Source organism: Lolium rigidum, chromosome 5, assembly GCF_022539505.1.
Source record: "Lolium rigidum isolate FL_2022 chromosome 5, APGP_CSIRO_Lrig_0.1, whole genome shotgun sequence".
In the NCBI taxonomy this organism is placed as follows: domain Eukaryota; kingdom Viridiplantae; phylum Streptophyta; class Magnoliopsida; order Poales; family Poaceae; genus Lolium; species Lolium rigidum.
The window spans coordinates 177,196,359-177,219,209 of NC_061512.1; the positions used below are offsets into that span (position 1 = coordinate 177,196,359).

A 22,851-nucleotide genomic window follows, 5' to 3' on the forward strand; every position below is an offset into this window, starting at 1 on the left:
AAAAAAATCCAAGAAAAGAAAACATTTATCGTTCTGAGAGGATGACATGCGGGACCGATGAGGCAGCAGCATCCTCAACGTTTCCAAGGCGGCAGGGGATCAAAAGAAAAAAAGGAAATAGCCAGAAATTAATTAGGGGTCAAAAATAAATCCACCAAAGGAAACTTTTATTGTTCATAGAGGATGACATGTGGGACCGACCTGCCAACAGCGTCCTCATCGTTTCAAAGGGGGCTGGGGATCGAAATAAAAAGGCAAATAGCCAGAAATTAGGGGTCAAAATAACTCCAAGAAAGGAAACTTTTATTGTTCGTAGAGGATGACATGCGGGACCCATGAGCCAGCAGCTTACTCAACGTTTCAAAGGCGGCATGAGATCGAAAGAAAAGGCAAGTGACCAAATATCGGGAGCCAAAAATAATCCAAGATTTATTGTACATAGAGGATGACATGTGGGTCCCATTTTGCGGCAGCGGTCTCAATGTTTGAAATGCGGCTTGAGATCAAAAGAAAAAGAAAGTAGCTAGTAATTAGGGGGTCAAAAAAATCCAAGAAAAGAAAGTTGATGGACATAGAGGATGACATGCGGGTCCCTTGAGCCAGCAGCTTACTCGACGTTTCAAAGGGGGCAGGGGATCAAAAGAAAAAGGCAAGCCAAAAATCAGCGGGTGAAAAAAAATCCAACAAAGGAAACTTTTATAGCACATAGAGGATGACATGCGGGTCCCATGAGCCAGCAGGTTCCTCAACGTTTCAAACGTGGCATGAGATCGAAAGAAAAAGGCAAGTGACCAAATATCAGGAGCCAAAAATAATTCAAGAAAAGAAACATGATTTACATAGAGGATGACATGCGGGTCCCATTTAGCAGCAGCGGTATCACCGTTTGAGAGGCAGCGGGGATCGAAACAAAAAGGCAAGTGACCAAATATGAGGTGTCAAAAAAATCCAAGAAAAGAAAGTTTTATAGTACATAGAGGATGACATGCGGGTCCCATTTAGCAGCAGCGTTATCACCGTTTGAGAGGCGGCAGGGGATCGAAAGAAAAAAGGCAAGTGACCAAATATGAGGTGCCAAAAAAAATCCAAGAAAAGAAAGTTTTATAGTACATAGAGGATGACATGCGGGTCCCATTTAGCATCAGCGGTATCACCGTTTGAGAGGCGGCAGGGATCGAAAGAAAAAGGCAAGTGACCAAATATGAGGTGCCAAAAATAATTCAAGAAAAGAAAGTTTTATAGTACATAGAGGATGACATGCGGGTCCCATTTAGCAGCAGCGGTATCACCGTTTTAGAGGCGGCAGGGGATCGAAAGAAAAAGGCAAGTGACCAAATTTGAGGTGCAAAAAAAAACTCCAAGAAAAGAAAGTTTTATAGTACATAGAGGATGACATGCGGGTCCCATTTAGCAGCAGCGGTATCACCGTTTGAGAGGCGGCAGGGGATCGAAAGAAAAAGGTAAGTGACCAAATATGAGGTGCCAAAAATAATTCAAGAAAAGAAAGTTTTATAGTACATAGAGGATGACATACGGGTCCCAGTTAGCAGCAGCGGTATCACCGTTTGAGAGGCGGCAGGGGATCGAAAGAAAAAGGCAAGTGACCAAATTTGAGGTGCCAAAAAAAACTCCAAGAAAAGAAAGTTGATTGCACATAGAGGATGACATGCGGGTCCCATTTAGCAGACAGACTGTCTCAACGTTTCCAAGGCGGCAAGGGATCAAAAGAAAAAGGAAGTAGCCGGAAATCGGGGGTCAAAAAAATCCAAGAATAGAAAGAATTTTGGTTCATAGAGGATGACATGCGGGACCCATGATCCTGCATCGTAAACGGCTCGATTGGAGAACGTTGAACGAGATGTCGCGATCGAGAAAAAAAAACAATGCCAGAGAGGCTGCCATCTGGGCCCTACATCCCTCGGCGGTGCGGATTTGCGTTGACTCGGCCGGCGAACCCGAGATTTCGAGATGCACCACGTCCCGGGCCACCATACGCGACGTTTTGGCCGCTTTCGTCGGGCTAGGTGACCTCAAAAACGAGAAAAAAAAAGTTTTGACATGCACCACGGAGGGACCAAAAATCGTCGGCCATGGTACACCAGCAACCACGGCGCGACTTCAACTTCGTCGGCCATGGCAACTTTTCTTGTAGTGATCTCCGCTTTCTCTGAAATCTTTTATCCTCCTATGTGACCATAAAAATGGGCTCTCGCTCGATTCTGCACACTTATGACTGTGCTTGTAAACAAATTTTGCAACTCGCCAAAGCCCCGAACCTCTATCAAGCTTCACATCCAACTCCGCTTTACAATTGCAACGTGACAAAGGTCTCAACCTACGGGTGCGGTTGTCCATAGTCAGAAACTTGCTGTTACGTTTTCCTTCCCGTGAACACACAAACCGCCTTCTGCGAACTATTTTGTTAGCACCCTTAGTCTGTTTGAACTTGAACTTTCTTACACCGAATCCCTCTTGTCGAGCATATCCATTATAAAAAGTATAAGCAGCTGCCTCAGACACAAATGTCTTCTCCATTACCTCCCAGTAAAACTTTCTCTTATCTTCTGTATCACTCTCATCTTCATCCTCTGATCCATTCTTTTTCTTACCAACTGATTTCACCTGCATTCACAATTTGATAACATTGAAAACATAAAAAAAATTAACGCCATGTCCGCGAGTCATACAACGAATAAATTCAAAAAACTTACATGTCTTCTTCTAACAGGTTCTTCTATAGTCTCCAAGTCTGAATCACCGTAATAGTCGTAAGAAGAATTATCGCCAACTAAGACCTGACCAAACAAGAAAGATTAACGGTCATGTCACGACGACATAAAATGCATTGTTCAGTTATTAAATTTAAATTAAACATACATATGACCTAATAAAATTAAAATGCATACCTCGTCAACAAAACCAGAGTCCAATCTCTCGTCATCAGCTGGCTCGTCCACATCATCACTCTAAATCCAATGCATTTTAAACCATGTCAACATCAATTCCATATTTTTATGCAATCAGACATTTATTACTACAAACTCACATTATCAGTGTCAACATCTTCTTCTTGCTCTACATTTTCATCTTCTAGATCAACACCATCTGCATCCATCTATTAACAAAAATAAGCACAATCAGTATTTAACAACTTACATGCAAGTACTAAATAAAACTACTAGTTCCGTTTCACTCACACTTTCGTCGACATCATCATCTCCAGAAGTTTGTTCATCTTCAGGAGGTGCATTATCGTTGGCAGACGAAATATTGAATTCCTCTTCATCTGTATTTCCGCTGTCGTACTCCATTGAACTTGCACTCAAATCTGAAACGTCCATCGCCTGTTCAAAGTAACAACCAAATAAGTACATCTCAAAAAAGGAGCTACAAACCCAAACCCTAACATCAACCAAATTATGAACATGCAATTAGTTTTTACAATCAATTACCTACCAGGAACCAACAATTATCCGCCAAACCCTAACGCCGCCTATAGCAGCAGGAACAACCCGCGTGCGATCCTTGCCCAGCCTCCTCGTCACCGGATCCGCCTCCCGCCTCCACATCCGACCTTGCCCAGCCTCCTCGTCGCCGGATCCGCCTCCCGCCTCCACGATACCCGGCTCAGCTCTCGGAACGAAACCGCCCTGCGCAACGCCTTGCCGTCCCAACGTCGTCGTCCCTGCCGTCTCCCTCCCGATGGACAGAACCTTCCAAACCCTAACGAGGACCAGCAACGGCGCACATGAACAGAAACCGCCTCGCGCTACGCCTTGCCGTCCCAACGTCGTCGTCCCTGCCGTCTCCCTCCCGATGGACAGAACCTTCCAAACCCTAAGGAGAACCAGCAACGGCGCACACGCAAGGATTCAAATAATTTCCCCGTAACCACCGCCTATCGCCGGCATCAAATCCACGTGATCGACGTAGTTTTCGGGTCCAACTCCGATTCTAATGCCGTGGGGCCGGCGGAAACCGTCATCACCAAAGATACGTACAATATCTACGTGGCATCCGATCATCTATGTGGAAAATGACGTGGAGTATAATTATACGCCACTAATACGGCCCCACCGTCTCGAACGGGTATCCCACCTGAACGTCGTTTGCCGGGGGGGGGGGGGGACACCGGAGCACACCCCATCGAATAAATATCTCATTGCACATGTTTGCTGCACTGAAGTACTCTAGCAACCTTAATCCAAATTTTTTACATTCAGTCTATCAGTCAATCAGCAGCGTTTCAATTGATTTTCAAATCTTTACATGATTGGAATTGGAATGAAAACATCACAAATACAGAAGCCCATAACACTGAATTACTGCCGGTAGTAATAAGCATGGTTTACTTCCCCTTTACTACTTGGTTATGCTACATTATTGCCACTAGTTACAACTAAATGTTGTTTACCATTTGGGGATCTGTTTTGAGATGCCAATATGCTCTGAGAATTTTCCAGAGGATTTGTTTCGTTTACATCGACATGGACTTTGCATCAAACTTCGAAGCTACGTCAATGCAGCCCACGCAGATAGTTAAAACAGAGCGTTCACTGGCTTTTGGCTCTAAAGCGTAAACGCACAACGAAAATGAACGCACTACAGCCGTGACGATCCATGCCCCGAATTCCCAAAATTGGATCCACAGTTCAGTAGAGAAGCTCAAGAATCACGGACGCAACGCAGAAGAATCGAGAATTGTCATTAGGGCGGGACGGATACGGACCTGGGCGAAGGTGCCGGAGACGGCGACGAGGAAGGTGGCGGCGGCCCAGAGGAAGGCCCCGACGGCGATGACGTGGGCGCGGTTGTAGCGCACGGCGGCGTAGGCGGCGAGCGGGTAGCACGCGGCCTGCACGAAGGAGCGGCACAGCGTGAGCGCACCGAGGCCCATGGGCGTGGCGTGCAGCGCTGCGCCCACCTCCTGGTACACCGCCGGCAGCAGCGCCTCGTCCGCGCTCTCCATGATGGCCGCCAGGTTCACCAGCAGCAGCGTCCGGCCCGACGCCGCCGCTGTCTCCTCCATCTCGCCCGACCCCTCTCCCCCGCGCGCGAGCTCCCGTCGGCGGCCTCGTGGACTCGTGGTCCTTCGCCTACCAGCAACGACTTCCCCGGGAACGAGAACGACGAGTGCGGGCGCGCGCGTTGTCTGCTTCCCGCCGCGATTTCGAACGACTTTTCCCGTTGCTTAGGAGCGACTGGCGCACGATCATGGCCGTTCGCGTCCTGTTGAAGGGTGCGATGAGCCTCCGGATCTGCAGCAACGCGTTGGATCAGCTGATGGGAACAAGCGTGGACTGAGGAGGGTAAGCTCTTCGTAAGGAAGGTTCTAGTGGGATCCAATCGATGAAATTTCCACCCAAAAATAAGGATTTTTCAAAGAACACTGCAAGCCTCTTCATCCCTGTGAAATTAGGCAAAATGGGCAAGCAAATGTGGTTTGCGCGAAAGATCTGAATCTATTATATGAATTCACAAGAAGTATAAAGCACCCAAACATAATGAAAATCAGGGGCGAAGCTGCATGGTGTGACCTGATGCACATGCATCAGGGTAAATAATTTTTTTAGCACTAATTGTGAGCTTAATGAAGTAAATGCATCCGGTTAGACTAACAAAAGTGCATCATGGAGGCACAATTTCAGCTAGGAAGGTTGAACATGCATCAGGGATACATCGAGGTCTTTAGACCACCAAACGATCACTACTGCCGCTAGAGCGAGCCAACGACGCGTTGTTGTCGCCGCTCCCTTGTCGGAGCCAACCTGACGTTGTTGATGACAGTCATAACGGCTTTGTGCACGTGCCCCTAAGGACCAGCACCCCGAAGCCGAAGTCATAACCCTTGAATTGATCCAAACCTTGTAACACTAAACCTATCACACGTAGGCTGGACGAGATCCACCACTCCTTGAAAGTAGCGACCAAACGAATCCTCGCTCTCCTCAACGCCACCAACGAGATCGTCGCTGATGAGGTGGAAGAGGAGGCGGGTATACCTTATTCTTGTCCAGCAAAACACCATCATAGCCACCATAACGACGATGCATGTTGACTAAACTCTAACTTTAGGGATCCTTCTACAGTGTAGGTCTGATGTTCCCACCTCCTCCACCAGGCGGAGTGGCAAGCAGAGAAGGCGGGGACCTGTCGATTCCCATGCCGTAGATGGCGGCGGCTGCCCCGATTTTCACCCTAGATGACACCTATGTTTCTTTCGCGGAGGAGGTTAAATGTGGTAAAACCTACCGCTACGGTGCAAAAAAAAACATTGAAAAAAAACATGGTGCAAAAGGCACTCATCAATCGGCAACTGCTCCCAAGCTCCGGCACGATGGTGCTGCGGGAGGAAAGGCTCAACCCTCTCACCCCTCTTCTCTTCTGAATTCTTATTTATTTTTCTACAATCCGTTTAATTGTGTTTGCGAACTATGATATGTAAGATGAATAACTTTGTTGGAGATTGTGTTTTTTGTTGTGAATTATATCTAAATTTTTAATTAGCATGAGTATGTCAAAATTGTGTGCATTTATAGGATTTTCCCAACAAAAAATCAAATTAAAATATGGAATAAGTTTACAAGTTCAATTTCCTGTTGAATGTATATTTGTTCGAAAGTCTGGCTTGACGAGGCATTGGATGAACTCCAAATTACATAAACCGTACACATCAAAAGCTTTTGCACTCTCAAAGTTGAGAGCATCCGAACTTAGGAAAGGACAAAAACAAATAACTACGACTGAAAGCGCCCACCGTGGTGCTCGAACCCACGACCACAAGGTTAAGAGCCTTGCGCTCTACCAACTGAGCTAGACGGGCTTGCTGTGTGATTGTAGACTTTCACTTAGACATACCCAATCTGTCGTGCTCAGTTCTCTCCAGCAGTCACATAAAACTTTCTCTCTAAAAAAAACATAAAGCTCGAACACAAATTTCCTCTTCTGCATATTCCTCTACATAAATTGGTATACCTTTCTACAGGTAAGTCTCTGTTCCTACTGACTAGTCCTACTACATAGAACACTGTATCCATACTATTAACAAAGTAAACTGAAAGAAAAGAGATCTATGGTGGCACAAAGTGATCTTCTTGAAGATATGCAATCTGTCCTCTCACCCATACTAGGAGCTACTTTGGCAAGAGCTTTGTGATAATTACTGTCATATTACACCCTGATCACCTGAGACTACCACTCTGTTCAACTTGGTGATGCATCAACGCTTGCTCATCATCATCATCATCATCATCATCATCATCATCATCATCATCATCAAGCTCTTCCTCACCATACTCGATATCGATCACAGTGGCATGCTTCCTTCTAGCGTTGTACTCTGCTATTCCATGAGACCTTTCCAAATTGATCAGCTGCAGCTCCGATGAGATAAGAGTGTCCATTCTCGCCCTCTCCTTGTCGCGGGGGTATGTCCCGTACAACAGGGAGTAGATGAAGCAGCAGAGCAACATCGGGATGGCGATCGCCGTGTAAAGAGCTTTTCCTAGGGCAGCGGCATTGGACCGGTCCCTTGCCACACTGCTCACTCCAGCTCCATGTGAAACAGGGGCGTAGCCATAAGCATGCTGAGCTAAAAAGCCGACGACTGGTGGAGCAAATGAGGCTAGGACAGACTCGAAGGAACGGTCCAGTGCATAAATACTTGCCCTTGATCTCTGAGGAACGATCTCCGCAAATATGGGGCTGCACATAAAAAGTTTGTATTTATGGCCAACATGCAGAGATTTCATAGATTAGATTTTCATAGATTAGCAGAAATCTGTAGTCAGCATATATAAGTACTAATGATGAAATTGTAAACATTATTTAACTAGTTGCAGTGAACTAGAATTTGTTTCACGTATAATGGCTGCATTGTTGTTATAAACTTGTTATGCATTTTGTCGTTGTCTTTGAGTATCTAACAAATCAAAGAATCAAGGGATGAAAGTTTACTTACTTGTTAGTAGCAGCGGCATTCCAGGAGATGCTTAGCCCCATGATAAACATAACAAGCCCATGCAAGACACCAGTACTGGAGTCATCAGGTAGTCCAAGCAGCAACAGAGCTGCAAGTGGGATTGCCGAAGCCGAGCTTATCTGAGACAGCACTATCCGGCCAGAATTCGGGAAGCGAACAGATAGATAATCCCCCATCTTTCCACCAAAGAGCCCTCCAATTGAGCTTGCAATTGCAAATACTGCTGTGAGAAGTCCAGTTTTGTTGTGCGTAAAGCCCAACAGTTCCAACCACATTGGGGTAAACGTCAATGCTGACCAAGGAAATGACCCTGTAACGCCCTGAGCCACAATGATCTGAAACGATGGTATTTTGATGACCGCTTTGGCTTCAGTGACTAAATCCTTCATCTCTGCCCATGCCGACTTGCGCAAGAGCTGACCACCACCCTCAGTGTTGCAAAAATGAGGATCCACAGCAAAAAGATAGACCAATGCCCCTACGACCACACTGATGAGAGCAACAATGTGAAACGCGATACGCCAACCAGCGATACCGAAGATTGTGGTCGATGCTAGCATGATCGAGAACAAACCTCCAATCACCGAACCTATGTTGCCTGTGAGTTGAAGCCATCCAAAAGCAGAGCCCCGGTTATTATCATCAGTGAAGTCTGCCACTAGAGATTGGATGGCTGGAGTTACAAGTGCTAGGCCAACACCATTCAATCCCCTAGCTACTGCTACCTGCTCAAAGAAGAAATTTTCATGGAAAATCGTTCCTTATTATCATTTATGGGGAAAATAAAATGTATTCGTAGTATGTTTACTTGTTGGGAAAATTGGCTAGAGGACACCGTTATTTTCAGTCCTTTGCCCAAACACATCACTAAAACGTGTCTTTGCCCAGTACCATTATAATTTTGTGGTACATTTGCTAAAACACACCGTATTACCTAAAATGTATTCGTAGTATGTTTACTTGTTTAGGAAACACACACATATTTGCTGCAGTGAAGTACTATGTAGCAACCTTAATCCAGATGTTCATATTCGAACACTGAACATCACCAGTATCTCACTTGATATTCAGATCTTACATGATTGAAAGAAAAATACCACAGAAACAGATAATACTGAATTGAATTTCTAGATATAAAGAAACCAAACATAACTGCCGGTGGTATCACTGATAAGATGCTTTACTTCACCTGTAGTTATTTGGTTATGCTACATTAACGGCAATAGTTACAATTAAAGGTTGGTTACAACTCTTGGATCCGTTTTGAGATGCGAATATGCTGTTAGCACAGTTTCAGTCCAGATCAGATGATTTGCTTCGGTTACATCGACATGAACTCAGCTTCAGACTTCGCAGCTACGTCAAATGCAACGTGGGCACCGCGCAGGTAGTTAAAACTGAGCATTCATCAGTAAAGCGTGAACGCACAACGAAAATGAACGCACTAGATCTTCTGCGGATGAGCAAAAGTGGAAACGATCCATGCCCCCATTTCCCCGAAACTGGATCCAGGATTCAGTAGCGAGAACGCTCTCGAATCACAGCCGAAACCTAGAGGAATCGAGCACTGTCGTTAGGGAAGAAGGACGGACCTGGGCGAAGGTGCCGGAGACGGCGACGAGGAAGGTGGCGGCGGCCCAGAGGAAGGCCCCGACGGCGATGACGTGGGCGCGGTTGTAGCGCACGGCGGCGTAGGCGGCGAGCGGGTAGCACGCGGCCTGCACGAAGGAGCGGTACAGCGTGAGCGCGCCGAGCCCCATGGGCGTGGCGTGCAGCGCGGCGCCCACCTCCTTGTACACCGCCGGCAGCAGCGCCTCGTCCGCGCGCTCCATGATGGACGCCAGGTTCACCAGCAGCAGCGTCCGGCCCGGCGCCGCCATCGCGGCCCCCCTTTCCGCCGCTCGCGAGCTCCAGTCGCCTACCGGCAGCTAGCTCGGCCCGGGAACGACGAGGGCGTGCCGTGCGTGGTCTGTTTCGCGGCGTGATTTGGAACGACTTTTGCCGTGGCTAATTAAGGAGCGACTGGCGCGTGATCGCAGCCGTTCCCGTCGTATTGAAGGCTGCGATGGGCCACCGGATCTGTAGCAACGTGACGGGTCAGCTGACGGGAACAAGCGTGGACTGAGGGGCGCGAGGAAGACGATGGATTGGCTTGGCTGGCCGGACGTCGCCGGCTGCGCTTCCACGTGGCTCGGTGCACGGCGGAGCGATGCCGGAATATTCAACGCGTGGCCGCGGCGGGTCCCGCTGCCGCTTTGACGCTATCCTGACTGTTTTTATTGACCAGGTCAGACTTCAGAGGAAGTTGCGAGCGCCTGGGTTCACATGGTTTGGGCCTCTAGCCCATTTGGCGTTGCAGATGTCTCCAGTCATTCTGATTCCCTACGGGTCTACAGGAGATGCTGGACTTCTATTGCAATGCCTTGAGGTTGAGGGGAATTGCATTATTTTCCTACCAGTGGTGCCAAAGACAGGGAGGAGAAGAGGAAGGGAGCGAAGATGGTGCGGGTCGAGGAGGCTAGGGACGAGGATCTGGCGCTGCTCTCGTCTGAGAGAGTGATCAGGAGGCCGAGGTGACGGTGGCGGTATCGCGCAAGAGTGTTCAGAACAAGGGCGAGATGGAGGCCATGTCCTCGTTCAACAAGGCCAAGCTCTGCATAGCCCAGAAGAACCTTGACAAGGGTCTCGACAAAGGTAATGAATTCGCATCACTTGACTCTTTTTTCCGACGAGCACTTCATTAGGGATGGTCGGTGGTGTTCGAACCTTTGGCAGGCTCGCCTTCGGAGGCAATTGAATTAATGAGTGCCAAAGAGAGGGCCCGGGCTGCCATTGTGTTGCCAGAGGCTCGGGTGGCTATGGAGGACAAGGCTCAATTAGTGGCTGAGTAGGCCGAGGTGGCTAGGACTTCCACGGGTTCTGCTGGGGAGGACAAGGGAGTCCTTCCCAGCTCGCCGGAGATAACCAAATGAATGGGAGTGACCAAGAGGGTCACGAGATCTTCATTAAAGGTTCGCAAGGGTGGGGATAAATGCACAGGATCCCAATGCTAGGTTTTATCTGAAATATTAGGGGATGGGGACACCTAGGATGCATGGGACAACTCAGGGAGTGCGCACGGTGTGAGAGGATACGGTATACTAAGTTGGCCTATAGGAAACAATTAAGAGTGATTTTTCCTTGGCCGAGCTCCACAACATTGTGGCAGGGCCCTTGTCTACCACAAAGCTAAGACGCTTAAGTGGTGGTTCATCCTTGCTTATGGTCCAGCGGACCATGACAAGTCGATGTCTTTCCTTCGGGAAGTGGAAGACATGGTAATGGGCGCAAATGAGTTTGTAGTCATTGGGGCTAACTTTAACCTCATTTGGGGAGCTCATGATAAGAATTATAACAATTTGAACTGGCTAAGGATTCATTTGTTCAACGATGCCATTGCATCAATGTCGCTCAGGGAGATGACACGGTTGGTCCCCATTTAACCTCGACCAATAAACAACTGAATCTGGTTAAGTCAGTGCTTGGAAAGTCTCTGCGTCGTCGTCTTGGGAGACATGCTACCTATTGTGCTCGTTGACTGTGGTGACACAGATTGGGTCAGGTCATACTACACACATCTCGTAGGGAGAGAGGGGTGATATTAAATCCAACCGTACCTAGGGCTACTAGGTTTCAAAGAAATGTTTTCAAATACTCATCATATTGCTGCTTTCAGGGATCACCGTCACAGTGTGGTTGGTTTCATGCAAAACTGGTCCAGGGGGACTAGGCAGTTCCTAAAAGGCCGAGGGCGAACTTAGGAAAGGAAAAATGGTCGCGAAGGAGCTGCGCTTGGAAAAATTGCAGCGCTAGAAGGTTTGGCGGGATCTGTGGGCCTTAATGAGGAGGGTTGGGCCGTGAGGTATTTCCCAGCTAATGTAGTTTGTGAGGGAGAACGAGGAGTATTGGTGGCAAAGAAGGGGATCAACTGGATTCTCAAAGGGGGTGCTAACACGGCATACTTTGGGAGATGGATAAACCCTAGCAAAATTATGAAATGAAATAAAGCTTTTTATTATCTAATAGTTATGAAGTGTGTTGGTTCTTATCAATGATATTTTTGTGTTATCGACCACATAATATTTGCCCACGGGACTTTGGCAAGAATTATCATTGCATGTGGCTGGTGGTACGTGGGTGCACAGGTGACAACAACCCGTTGCCTCTGTCAATCACATGTATACAAGGATAACAAGGACCAGTGCCAATGAACATGACCATGGGGAGACCCTTAATTACTGGATCTGTGCGGCATGCGTAGAGGAAATGTAGTGGCCATGAGGGGTGTGAGAGCGGCTTCCGGGAAACATCCATCCAAGGAACCGTGCCACACATAGATATGTGTAAAAGACAAAATCTATATTCCTAATCACTATACCTAGGTAGTGGTGGATGTGCAACTCCCCGAGAAGGCTTCCCCCTTATTGAGTTCCATCGCATAGTCTCATTTACGTTAGTTATTCATTTACTTTATTCACAAACTTTTGAAAACAAATCTTGTTGCTTTACATATTCTCATTTACGTTAGTTATTCATTTACTTTATTCACAAACTTTTGAAAACAAATCTGGTTGCTCTGCTTTGGACTCAAAAACAACTTGCAGGTGCATCTAAGTGAAGGTAACAAAAGATAATTAAACCTTTAACAAAACAAGCTTCTTGTGTATTCGATACTCTTACTTTTGAAAACTGCTACACGGGGACCTTGGAGCAATGTTTAAGAAATCGTTAATCTTAACTTATCGGCCAGTCTCAAAATGGAGATTAATCGCTTATCGGTCGATTAATCGATTTTATAGATCGCCCATTTATCGGCTTATTTTTTTGTAAATCCTAATTTCAAGCACTAAATTTTCTATAATATGGTATATAAAAAGAGTATTGGAGTATTGAGCAGAAGAATTACCTTGATTCTTTGCATTTGAATCAATAAAATGGAAAATTTGAGCTAACGCACAATTCTACAAGACAATAGGATGAAAATATCGACTGCCATACCGAATTTCAGTGAAATTTCATTGACAGCCGGCCAAAATATCGGTCACTAGAGTGAAAATCGGACGAAATATCGGCTCTCAGACAGAAAATCGGCCGATATATCGCGCAGCGATAAATTGGCCGATATGCTGAAATCTTATCGGTTACCACCCGATTCACGATAAATCGATATCTCGGCCGATTTTTTAAACAGTGCCTTGAAGACATCAAGCTGTTTTCCAGCGCAGTTGCTGGGAGCTTAACACTTTTGGTTTTTGTGTTGAGTTATTTGATTTATTTGCACTTAGTTGTTTACATGTTCGAAGTATGCACCGTGGCAGTGTTCGGAAATCAATCCAAACCCAAAACTCTAAAGGATTTTGGAGAATAAATCAATGCTTCTCTATCGAGCCTACATCCAAAGCCACAAAGTGATTAATTTTAGGTTAACTCGTATCTACTACTACATACAGTACTAGAAAAATATTTGCAGGAGAATATTATTCGGAGGACCCATATGCACACATTGATTACTCAATGATATGTGTGAAACTTTTAAGTTGAAAGCCTTTTCGTAGGAAGATATGAAATTGAAATCATTTAGTCAAACATTTTCAACTAAGGCTCTAGCTTGGTATAAGGTTTTATCCACTGAATTTGAAGAAATCTAGAAAAATGTATCACAAACTTTCTTGTCTGATTATTATCCTAAGAATAATAAAACAACTTGGTAGCGCCGCCTAGCCTCCCCCTTGCCCGCGCGCTCTCTCACCATGCTCTCGCTGCTACTCCTCTCTTTCGTCGTGGATGCGCAGCCTCCTCTCATCCCCTATTCCGCTTCCCTACGTGCTTCCTCGGTAACACACAACATGCCATGTATCCGAACGCCATGCTCCCAACGGAGGAACGACAACGAGATGCCGCCATTGCGCCGATTCTAATCCGAACCTAGGCTTTCGCCTGGACACACCTCAACAACGCCTCCAAGGCTTTCGTCCATATAGCCGCACACCGCCCACACTACCCACCGGATTGGGGCAGTCGATCTTGTCAATTAACCGCCGCGGTAGTACCTCGCTATCGAAGCTAGCCACATCATCATGGTCCACCAACACCAAGCACAACCGAGAGGACAAGTTCATCTCCTTCCTCCAACCCAGACATGTCGCAATCTCCACACGATCATCTGCACGTACCAGGCCGTCGACCGCTCCGTCAGGCCACTCCTGGTTAACGGTTGAGCGACGCACCTTCCCCCTAAAACCCAGCTCATACCCAGAACGGACCCAGATCAGGCCCGCACCTCCGCCTCCCCCTATGTTGCCAGCGCCCTCAGGAAGCTCCATCGCGCACCCATGTCGCACAAAATAGCTGGTCGCTGCGTCAGAGAACTCGCTGCTTCTAAAGACCTAAAGGAAATGACCAAAGAGTGGATAAATTTCTCAAGCGGAGATCAAACAGACACGCATGAATCGCTAGGTATGAACGGACAAGCAAGGCATCTCATCCAACCTCGGTACTCATTGTCGATCGTGCCGACGTGTCCAGCATATATGGCAGTGTTGTAGTCCTCGATGCTCCCTCTACCCCTGGCTCTGGACGCAGCCGAGGAGGAGCGGCACCGCGCATCGGGGACAGGAGAGGCTGAATGCTCCTCCGTCGAACCCCGCGTTTTCGAGAGGGCACCCAAACCGTCCTTGCTCTTCTCCGGACGCCCCTGCCACTAGCCATATCATCACTCAGAGGTATGGGTGCTCGTAGAGGATAATAGGGACAGAGCGCAGTGGTACCCTAGGCGGCGCACCCGAGGTGTGATCGTTCGAGGTAGGTGGCCGCATGGGAGGAGGGATAGGCTTGGAGCGAACGGGTTGATTTTCACGAAACAAAGGTGCTATAAAAGGTAGGAAAAGATCTACATAATGCCATTTCGGACGGAGAGCCCCCTAAACTACAAATTGGCATACTTAACCCCCCCCCCCCCCCCCCCCGCACACACACACCAAAGTTTACACAACAAGGCTCCCTAAAAAAAGTTTACAAAACAAGGCAACTGACTCCCTAGCCTCTTGTTAGCTTATTTGCATTCCAGTTTTGCCACATGGCACTATGTCATTCGCCCAAGGTGGAAGTGGGTTGATAAAGAAAAAAGTTTTTAACATTGCTGGATCTCCTCCCCACCCAGATCTCCACCAACACCGGCGCACATCTGCACCAACACTCGCGCCCGGCGTTGTCCACACAAGCTGCTGCAGGTCCAGAATCGGAGGCCTCGTCGTCCCACGGCCGCAGGGGAGTCCCAGGCCAGGCTTGTGGTCCAGAGGAGGGGCTTCGGGGGACGCTCTCTCCGGCGAGGAGAATACTGTGGGGATGCGGCGGAGTGATGTTGAGGTGCGAAACGAGGAGGAGAGAGGAAAGCACGTCGGCGGTGGATCCCAGGGGCGGCGCGTGGTGGTGCAGTTGTTGGGCGGACACGGCTTGGGCGAGAACAAGGCCCGCAGCCGCCAGCCGCACTACGGCGACGCGTTTCAACTTTCAAGGCTGCCTCCCAGTGCCTCCACGACGTACCGACAGACAGACATCACAAGGACAGGAGCAATGCAACCGTGCAAGTGCAATTGATTCCGTGAGCCAGCAGTTCAATTTTTTTTTTGATTCGGAGCCACGTAATCTTTCTAATCCGTACTCGGTAGGTTCTCTATCTTTTCCGTATCCTGCACCGACTCTGTAAACGAGCGATCGTCCTGGTATATAAATATGGACGAGTGACTCGGCTGTAGCTACCGATCGAGTAGCATCGCTTCTAAAATCTCTACTATACTAGTAACCCGCGCGCCGCCGCTCGGTTGAAGGAATCAGCAGCAAAGATGGCCGTGGGCAACCAGCGGAAACACCTCTTTATCGTAATGAGCGACAAAAAGCCTGATTACTTTGTGCACAGCATCAGCATTAGACACCTCTTCCAGCCTGGTCCCTCCCGAGGGGCCATGGAGATTCGTATCCTCCCCAGCCACATTGGACAGATCCACAAGCCCGTCGCCACTCACGAGAGAATCGACCTCGCCCTCGCCGACGACGGCTCTACCTTGGTAGGCGTCGGCACTTTCAAGCGCACCGTCATGTACGATACAAGGTCTGGCGTTACGTCATCAGGGCCGGAGATGCAGGGCCGCAAGACCGGCGGCGCCTACGTCGTCCCACTGGGGGACAGACTATACGCGCTCAACTGCCGTCTCACCGGATACGATGAAGGTAACCCCTTCGGCGAGGACCTCCTACCCGCCAGCGGCTCCTGGCGCATTCTCCCAGAGCCTCCGCCCGACTTCAGGTACCTGAACGATTTCCAGATCAAGTGCCAGCTAACGGCCTACTTCACCACCGGCGACCATATCTGGGTCTCGGCGCAGGAGAGAGGCACCTACTCTTTCCACACCAGACGCCGCGTGTGGCGCAAAGAGGGTGACTGGGAGCTGCCCTTCTACCACCGCGCCCTCTTTATCCCCGAGCTAGACAACCTCTGCTTCGGCCTCTGCTCAAAGCGCCGCCACCTCTTGGCCGTCGACGTCCAGCAATCCCCGCCGGTCGTCCGGTATACTTGGGAGGACACATTCCCCAAGTGGGTCCGTGAGAATGGCAACGTCTGCGGCCTCATGCCAGAAGGCAGCCTCGTCTACCTTGGGGCCGGCAAGTTCTGCATTGCTTGGACTGTCTTGATGGACACGGTCGACGGCCACAGGAAGACTTTCATCCACTTGATGGCCCTGCAAATCATCAAAACCTCTACGCTCACCAGCAAGAAGCAGCTGCGGATCGTCAAGCACAAGGTTTGCTGCTACAAAATGCCAAGCCATGGCCTCATGGCTCATCTTTTTTAGCCACGCTGAAAACTAAACATCTCCGACCTGCTTGGCATGGTTTGCAACTCACGACGCTGGAATTCATGGGTCATTCACTCATTCCTGACCTGTTCTCAAGAGGCATCGAGTATTGCAGGTCCGAGGCTCTGGTTGCGCATGAGGAAGAGGAACGACCACTTGTTGGAGGTTGTTCAACCAAAGCTTAATGTGTGGAAGATACCAAGAAGCAATTTCTATATTTTTTTGTGAAAAGGACACTGGTATTAAAAGAAACACCCAACGGTACAAAACAGCCCATGAAAAACGAAAATTACAATGAGATCCTTGAGAAGCCCTTCATCTTCAACCTCCAGACCGTGTCGATGGCGCGTCGCCGCTACCGCTCCTCCCTGAGCTGGTCTGATGTTGTTGGTTGCAGATGGGAAGTTGCCGAACTGGTCGGAAAGACCACATCCGTTCTGAAGACGAAGAAGTGGGATGAACTGCCCATGAAGCTTCTTTGCGATCCGAAGATCCCCACAACCAGACGAAATCCTCGAAGACCACGACACTCCCACAAGCTTCTCGACGTGGCCGTCGAGATTGGGTTGAAGCCGGGGAAACATTATTGCACGAGACGCGGCAACCACCACTTAAGCGCCGCCAATACAAACAAACACCTTAAAAAGGGGAACGAAGCTCCCAAAACTGGAAATGGAGCCCTCCCGCCAACGAGAGCCGCGATCCGCTGCACCTCCATGCCCTGAAGGCCACAGAGGTGGCCAGATGGGAGGCGGCTGCCGACGGGAGGCAGAGGAATCCTAATCGTTTGAGGATCACCTCACGAGCGAAGGGGTACGTGTGCACGATAGGTCGAAGCAATTTCTGTATTAGTAGATAGTAGTTCAGTAGTTGCTACCTTAACTTAGTTAGGTGTTTATTTTCCACAATGTTTTATACTCCCTTCGTCACGCCAAACATGTTTGAGACATCTTTTTGCAAAATCCCCATCGTCGTTTCTCTAACCGAACCCTGACTCCTCCCCATCGTCTTCCTCTCCGCCTCCCCATTCTCTTCTGCTCCGTTGCCGCTCTGTCGCCCTCACCCGCGCCTCCCACGCCCTCGTCCGTGTTGTGCAAATACCATGTTCCTCCTCCCGTTCTACTACCACACAGTTCCCCCGCTCGCTCCTCGTGGTGCACTCCCTCCCCACCTCACTGGTAGAAAAACAGGCTTCTGGGAAGCCCCATAAGTCGCGAAGGTAAAGGAACCGCGACTAATGGGGTCTTTAGTCGCGGTTCGTGTGGCGAACTGATGTCTACGGGAGCTTCTATTCTTGTAGACAGTGTTGGGCCTCCAAGTGCAGAGGTTTGTAGAACAGCAGCAAGTTTCCCTTAAGTGGATACCCAAGGTTTATCGAACTCAGGGAGGAAGAGGTCAAAGATATCCCTCTCATGCAACCTCGCAACCACAAAGCAAGAAGTCTCTTGTGTCCCCAACACACCTAATAGGTGCACTAGTTCGGCGAAGAGATAGTGAAATACGGGTGGTATAAATAAGTATGAGCAGTAGCAACGGTGCCGAGAAAAGTGCTTGGCGCGTAGTTGATGGTGGTGGTATTGCGGCAGTAGTAACGCGATAAAACGATAAACAAGCGAGTAGTAACTCAGCGGTATTTAGGAACAAGGCCTAGGGATTACACTTTCACTAGTGGACACTCTCAACATTGATCACATAACAGAATAGATAAATGCATACTCTACACTTTTGTTGGATGATGAACACATTGCGTAGGATTACACGAACCCTCAATGCCGGAGTTAACAAGCTCCACAATAATGCTCATGTTTTAGTAACCTTTAGTGTAAGATATATCAACAGACTAACCAAGTACTAGCATAGCATGCACACCGTAACCTTCATGCATATGTAGGAGGAATAGATCACATCAATATTATCATAGCAATAGTTAACTTCATAATCTACAAGAGATCATAATCATAGCATAAACCAAGTACTAACACGGTGCACGCATTGTCTCCTTTGCACACATGCAGGGAGGAATAAAACTACTTTAATAACACATCACTAGAGTAGCACATAGATAAATTGTGATACAAACTCATATGAATCTCAATGAGATCATTGTATTGAAGTACATGGAAGAGAGATGAACCACATAGCTACCGGTACAGCCCCGAGCCTCGATGGAGAACTACTCCTCCTCATGGGAGCAGCGGCGGTGATGAAGATGGCGGTGGAGATGGCAGGCGGTGTCGATGGAGAAGCCTTCCGGGGGCACTTCCCCGCTCCGGCGGGGTGCCGGAACAGAGATCTGTCCCCCGGATCTTGGCTTCGCGATGGCGGCGGCTCGGCGGGTTTCTGTGGGTTTCGTCAATTGGTATCGGGTTTTCTGATCCAGGGGCTCTTTATAGGCGGAGAGGTGGCGCAGGAAGGTCACCGGGGTGCCCTCACCACCAGGTGGCGCGGCCAGGGCCTGGCCCGCGCCCAGGTGTGGTGTGGGGCCCCCCTGGCCCATCTCTGGCAGCCCTCGAGTGTTCTGGATGGTTCGGGAAAAATAGGAACACGGGCGTTGATTTCGTCCGATTCGAGAATATTTCGTTACTAGGATTTCTGAAACCAAAAACAGCAGAAAACAGAGAGCTGGCACTTCGGCATCTTGTTAATAGGTTAGTTCCGGAAAATGCACGAATATGACATAAAGTGTGCATAAAACATGTAGATAACATCAATAATGTGGCATGGAACACAAGAAATTATCGATACGTTGGAGACGTATCGGCATCCCCAAGCTTAGTTACCGCTCGTCCCGAGCAGGTAAAACGATAACAAGGATAATTTCTGGAGTGACATGCCATCATAAACTTGATCATACTATTTGTAAAGCATATGTAGTGAATGCAGCGATCAAAACAATGATAATGACATGAGTAAACAACTGAATCATATAGCAAAAGACTTTTCATGAATAGCACTTCAAGACAAGCATCAATAAGTCTTGCATAAGAGTTAACTCATAAAGCAATAATTCAAAGTAGAGGTATTGAAGCAACACAAAAGAAGATTAAGTTTCAGCGGTTGCTTTCAACTTGTAACATGTATATCTCATGGATAATTGTCAACATAGAGTAATATAATAAGTGCAATAAGCAAGTATGTAGGAATCAATGCACAGTTCACACAAGTGTTTGCTTCTTGAGATGGAGAGAAATAGGTGAACTGACTCAACATTGAAAGTAAAAGAATGGTCCTTCAAAGAGGAAAGCATCGATTGCTATATTTGTGCTAGAGCTTTTATTTTGAAAACATGAAACAATTTTGTCAACGGTAGTAATAAAGCATATGTATCATGTAGATTATATCTTACAAGTTGCAAGCCTCATGCATAGTATACTAATAGTGCCCGCACCTTGTCCTAATTAGCTTGGACTACCGGATCATCACAATGCACATGTTTTAACCAAGTGTCACAAAGGGGTACCTCTATGCCGCCTCGTACAAAGGTCTAAGGAGAAAGCTCGCATTGGATTTCTCGCTATTGATTATTCTCAACTTAGACATCCATACCGGGACAACATAGACAACAGATAATGGACTCCTCTTTTATGCATAAGCATGTAACAACAATTAATAATTTTCTCATTTGAGATTGAGGATTTTGTCCAAAACTGAAACTTCCACCATGGATCATGGCTTTAGTTAGCGGCCCAATGTTCTTCTCTAACAATATGCATGCTTAACCATAAGGTGGTAGATCGCTCTTACTTCGAACAAGACGGACATGCATAGCAACTCACATGATATTCAACAAGGAATAGTTGATGGCGTCCCCAGAAACATGGTTATCGCACAACAAGTAACTTAATAAGAGATAAAGTGCATAAGTACATATTCAATACCACAATAGTTTTTAAGCTATTTGTCCCATGAGCTATATATTGCAAAGGTGAATGATGGAATTTTAAAGGTAGCACTCAAGCAATTTACTTTGGAATGGCGGATAAATACCATGTAGTAGGTATGTATGGTGGACACAAATAGCATAGTGATTGGCTCAAGATTTGGATGCATGAGAAGTATTCCCTCTCGATACAAGGTTTAGGCCAGTAAGGTTGTTTGAAGCAAACACAAGCACGAACTAGTACAGCAAAACTCACATAAAAGACATATTACAAGCATTATAAAACTATACATCGTCTTCCTTGTTGTTCAAACATCTTACTGGAAAATATCTAGACTCTAGAGAAACCACTCATGCAAACCAAATTTTAACAAGCTCTATGTATTTCTTCACTAATAGGTGCAAGGTATATGATGCAAGAGCTTAAATAAGAGCACAACAATTGCCAAGTATCAAGTTATTCAAGACATCATACCAATTACTACATGTATCATTTTCCAATTCCAACCATATAACAATTTAACGAAGAGGAAACTTCGCCATGAATATTATGAGCTAAGAACACATGTGTTCATACGAACCAGCGGAGCGTGTCTCTCTCCCACACAAGCATTTATTCAAACAAAAACAAAAACAAAAACAAAAGCACACAGACGCTCCAAGTAAAGCACATAAGATGTGGCCGAATAAAAATGTAGTTTCAGGGGAGGAACCTGATAATGTTGTCGATGAAGAAGGGGATGCCTTGGGCATCCCCAAGCTTAGACGCTTGAGTCTTCTTGATATATGCAGGGGTGAACCACCGGGTGCATCCCCAAGCTTAGAGCTTTCACTCTCCTTGATCGTAGTATATCATCCTCCTCTCTTGACCCTTGAAAACTTCCTCCACACCAAACTCGAAACAACTCATTAGAGGGTTAGTGGACAATAAAAATTAACATGTTCAGAGGTGACACAATTATTCTTAACACTTCTGGACATTGCATAATGCTACTTGGACATTAATGGATCAAAGAAATTCATCCAACATAGCAAAAGAGGCAATGCGAAATAAAAGGCAGAATCTGTCAAAACAGAACAGTCCGTAAAGATGGATTTTATTAGGCCACCAGACTTGCTCAAACGAAAATGCTCAAATTGAATGAAAGTTGCGTACATATCTGAGGATCACTCACGTAAATTTGCATAATTTTCTGAGTTTCCTACAAGAGAATTAGACCCAGATTCGTGACAGAAAAGAAATCTGTTTCTACGCAGTAATCCAAATCTAGTACTTACTTTACTATCAAAGACTTTACTTGGCACAACAAAACACAAAACTAAGATAAGGAGAGGTTGCTACAGTAGTAAACAACTTCCAAGACACAAATATAAAACAAAGTACTGTAGCAAAATAACACATGGGTTATCTCCCAAGAAGTTCTTTTCTTTATAGCCATTAAGATGGGCTCAGCAGTTTTAATGATGCACTCGCAAGAAATAGTATTTGAAGCAAAAGAGAGCATCAAGAGGCAAATTCAAAACACATTTAAGTCTAACATGCTTCCTATGCATAGGAATCTTGTAAATAAACAAGTTCATGAAGAGCAAAGTAACAAGCATAGGAAGATAAAACAAGTGTAGCTTCAAAAATTTCAGCACATAGAGAGGCATTTTAGTAACATGAAAATTTCTACAACCATATTTTCCTCTCTCATAATAATATCCAGTGGTATCATGAGCAAACTCAACAATATAACTATCACATAAAGCATTCTTATCATGAGTCTCATGCATAAAATAATTACTCTCCACATAGGCATAGTCAATTTTATTAGTTGTAGTGGGAGCAAATTCAACAAAGTAGCTATCATTATTATTCTCATCAAGTGTAGGAGGCATAGTATAATCACAACAAAATTTACTCTCCATAGTAGGTGGCACCAAAAGACCACTATCATTATAATCATCATAAATAGGAGGCAAACTATCATCAAAGAAAATTTTCTCCTCAATGCTTGGGGGACTAAAAATATCACGAAAACCAGCTTCCCCAAGCTTAGAGCTTTCTATATCATTATCAACAATGGTGTTCAAAGCGTTCATACTAATATTACTAC

The 22,851-nt window shown here is 46.7% G+C and overlaps 3 protein-coding genes and 1 non-coding gene across 4 annotated transcripts in view; 1 reads left to right on the top strand and 3 right to left on the bottom strand.

Annotated features, from left to right (window-relative positions):
• LOC124655861 overlaps positions 1-5,029 on the bottom strand; it is a 26,358-nt gene extending 21,329 nt beyond the window's left edge. The window contains exon 1 of the mRNA XM_047194695.1: positions 4,730-5,029. Coding sequence (XP_047050651.1) covers positions 4,730-5,029 — 300 coding nt within the window. The remainder of the gene's footprint in view (positions 1-4,729) is intronic.
• Positions 5,030-6,750: 1,721 nt separating this feature from the next.
• TRNAK-CUU lies at positions 6,751-6,823 on the bottom strand. Its single transcript has one exon. It is a non-coding gene; the product is annotated as a tRNA-Lys (tRNA).
• Positions 6,824-6,967: 144 nt separating this feature from the next.
• LOC124653807 (uncharacterized MFS-type transporter YbcL-like) lies at positions 6,968-9,861 on the bottom strand. Its single transcript, XM_047192873.1, has 4 exons — positions 9,574-9,861; positions 7,961-8,706; positions 7,279-7,704; positions 6,968-7,248 (listed from the first exon to the last, which is right to left on the bottom strand). Exons 1-4 carry the CDS (start codon positions 9,859-9,861, stop codon positions 7,182-7,184), a joined length of 1,527 nt encoding a protein of 508 aa, XP_047048829.1. The 3' UTR covers positions 6,968-7,181.
• Positions 9,862-15,861: 6,000 nt separating this feature from the next.
• On the top strand, positions 15,862-16,869 carry LOC124656756. The gene has a single exon (XM_047195444.1). It carries the CDS (start codon positions 15,862-15,864, stop codon positions 16,867-16,869), a length of 1,008 nt encoding a protein of 335 aa, XP_047051400.1.
• The last annotated feature ends 5,982 nt before the right edge of the window (positions 16,870-22,851 follow it).

Excerpts from the sequence above, each read along its gene's own strand:
- LOC124653807 (XM_047192873.1), bottom strand. The coding sequence starts at position 9,861 with ATGGCGGCGCCGGGCCGGACGCTGCTGCTGGTGAACCTGGCGTCCATC. Across the intron at positions 8,707-9,573 it reads TCTCCGGCACCTTCGCCCAG|GTAGCAGTAGCTAGGGGATT; the intron begins GTCCGTCCTTCT and ends TTCTTTGAGCAG. Across the intron at positions 7,705-7,960 it reads AATGCCGCTGCTACTAACAA|CCCCATATTTGCGGAGATCG; the intron begins GTAAGTAAACTT and ends TTTTATGTGCAG.
- LOC124656756 (XM_047195444.1), top strand. The coding sequence starts at position 15,862 with ATGGCCGTGGGCAACCAGCGGAAACACCTCTTTATCGTAATGAGCGAC.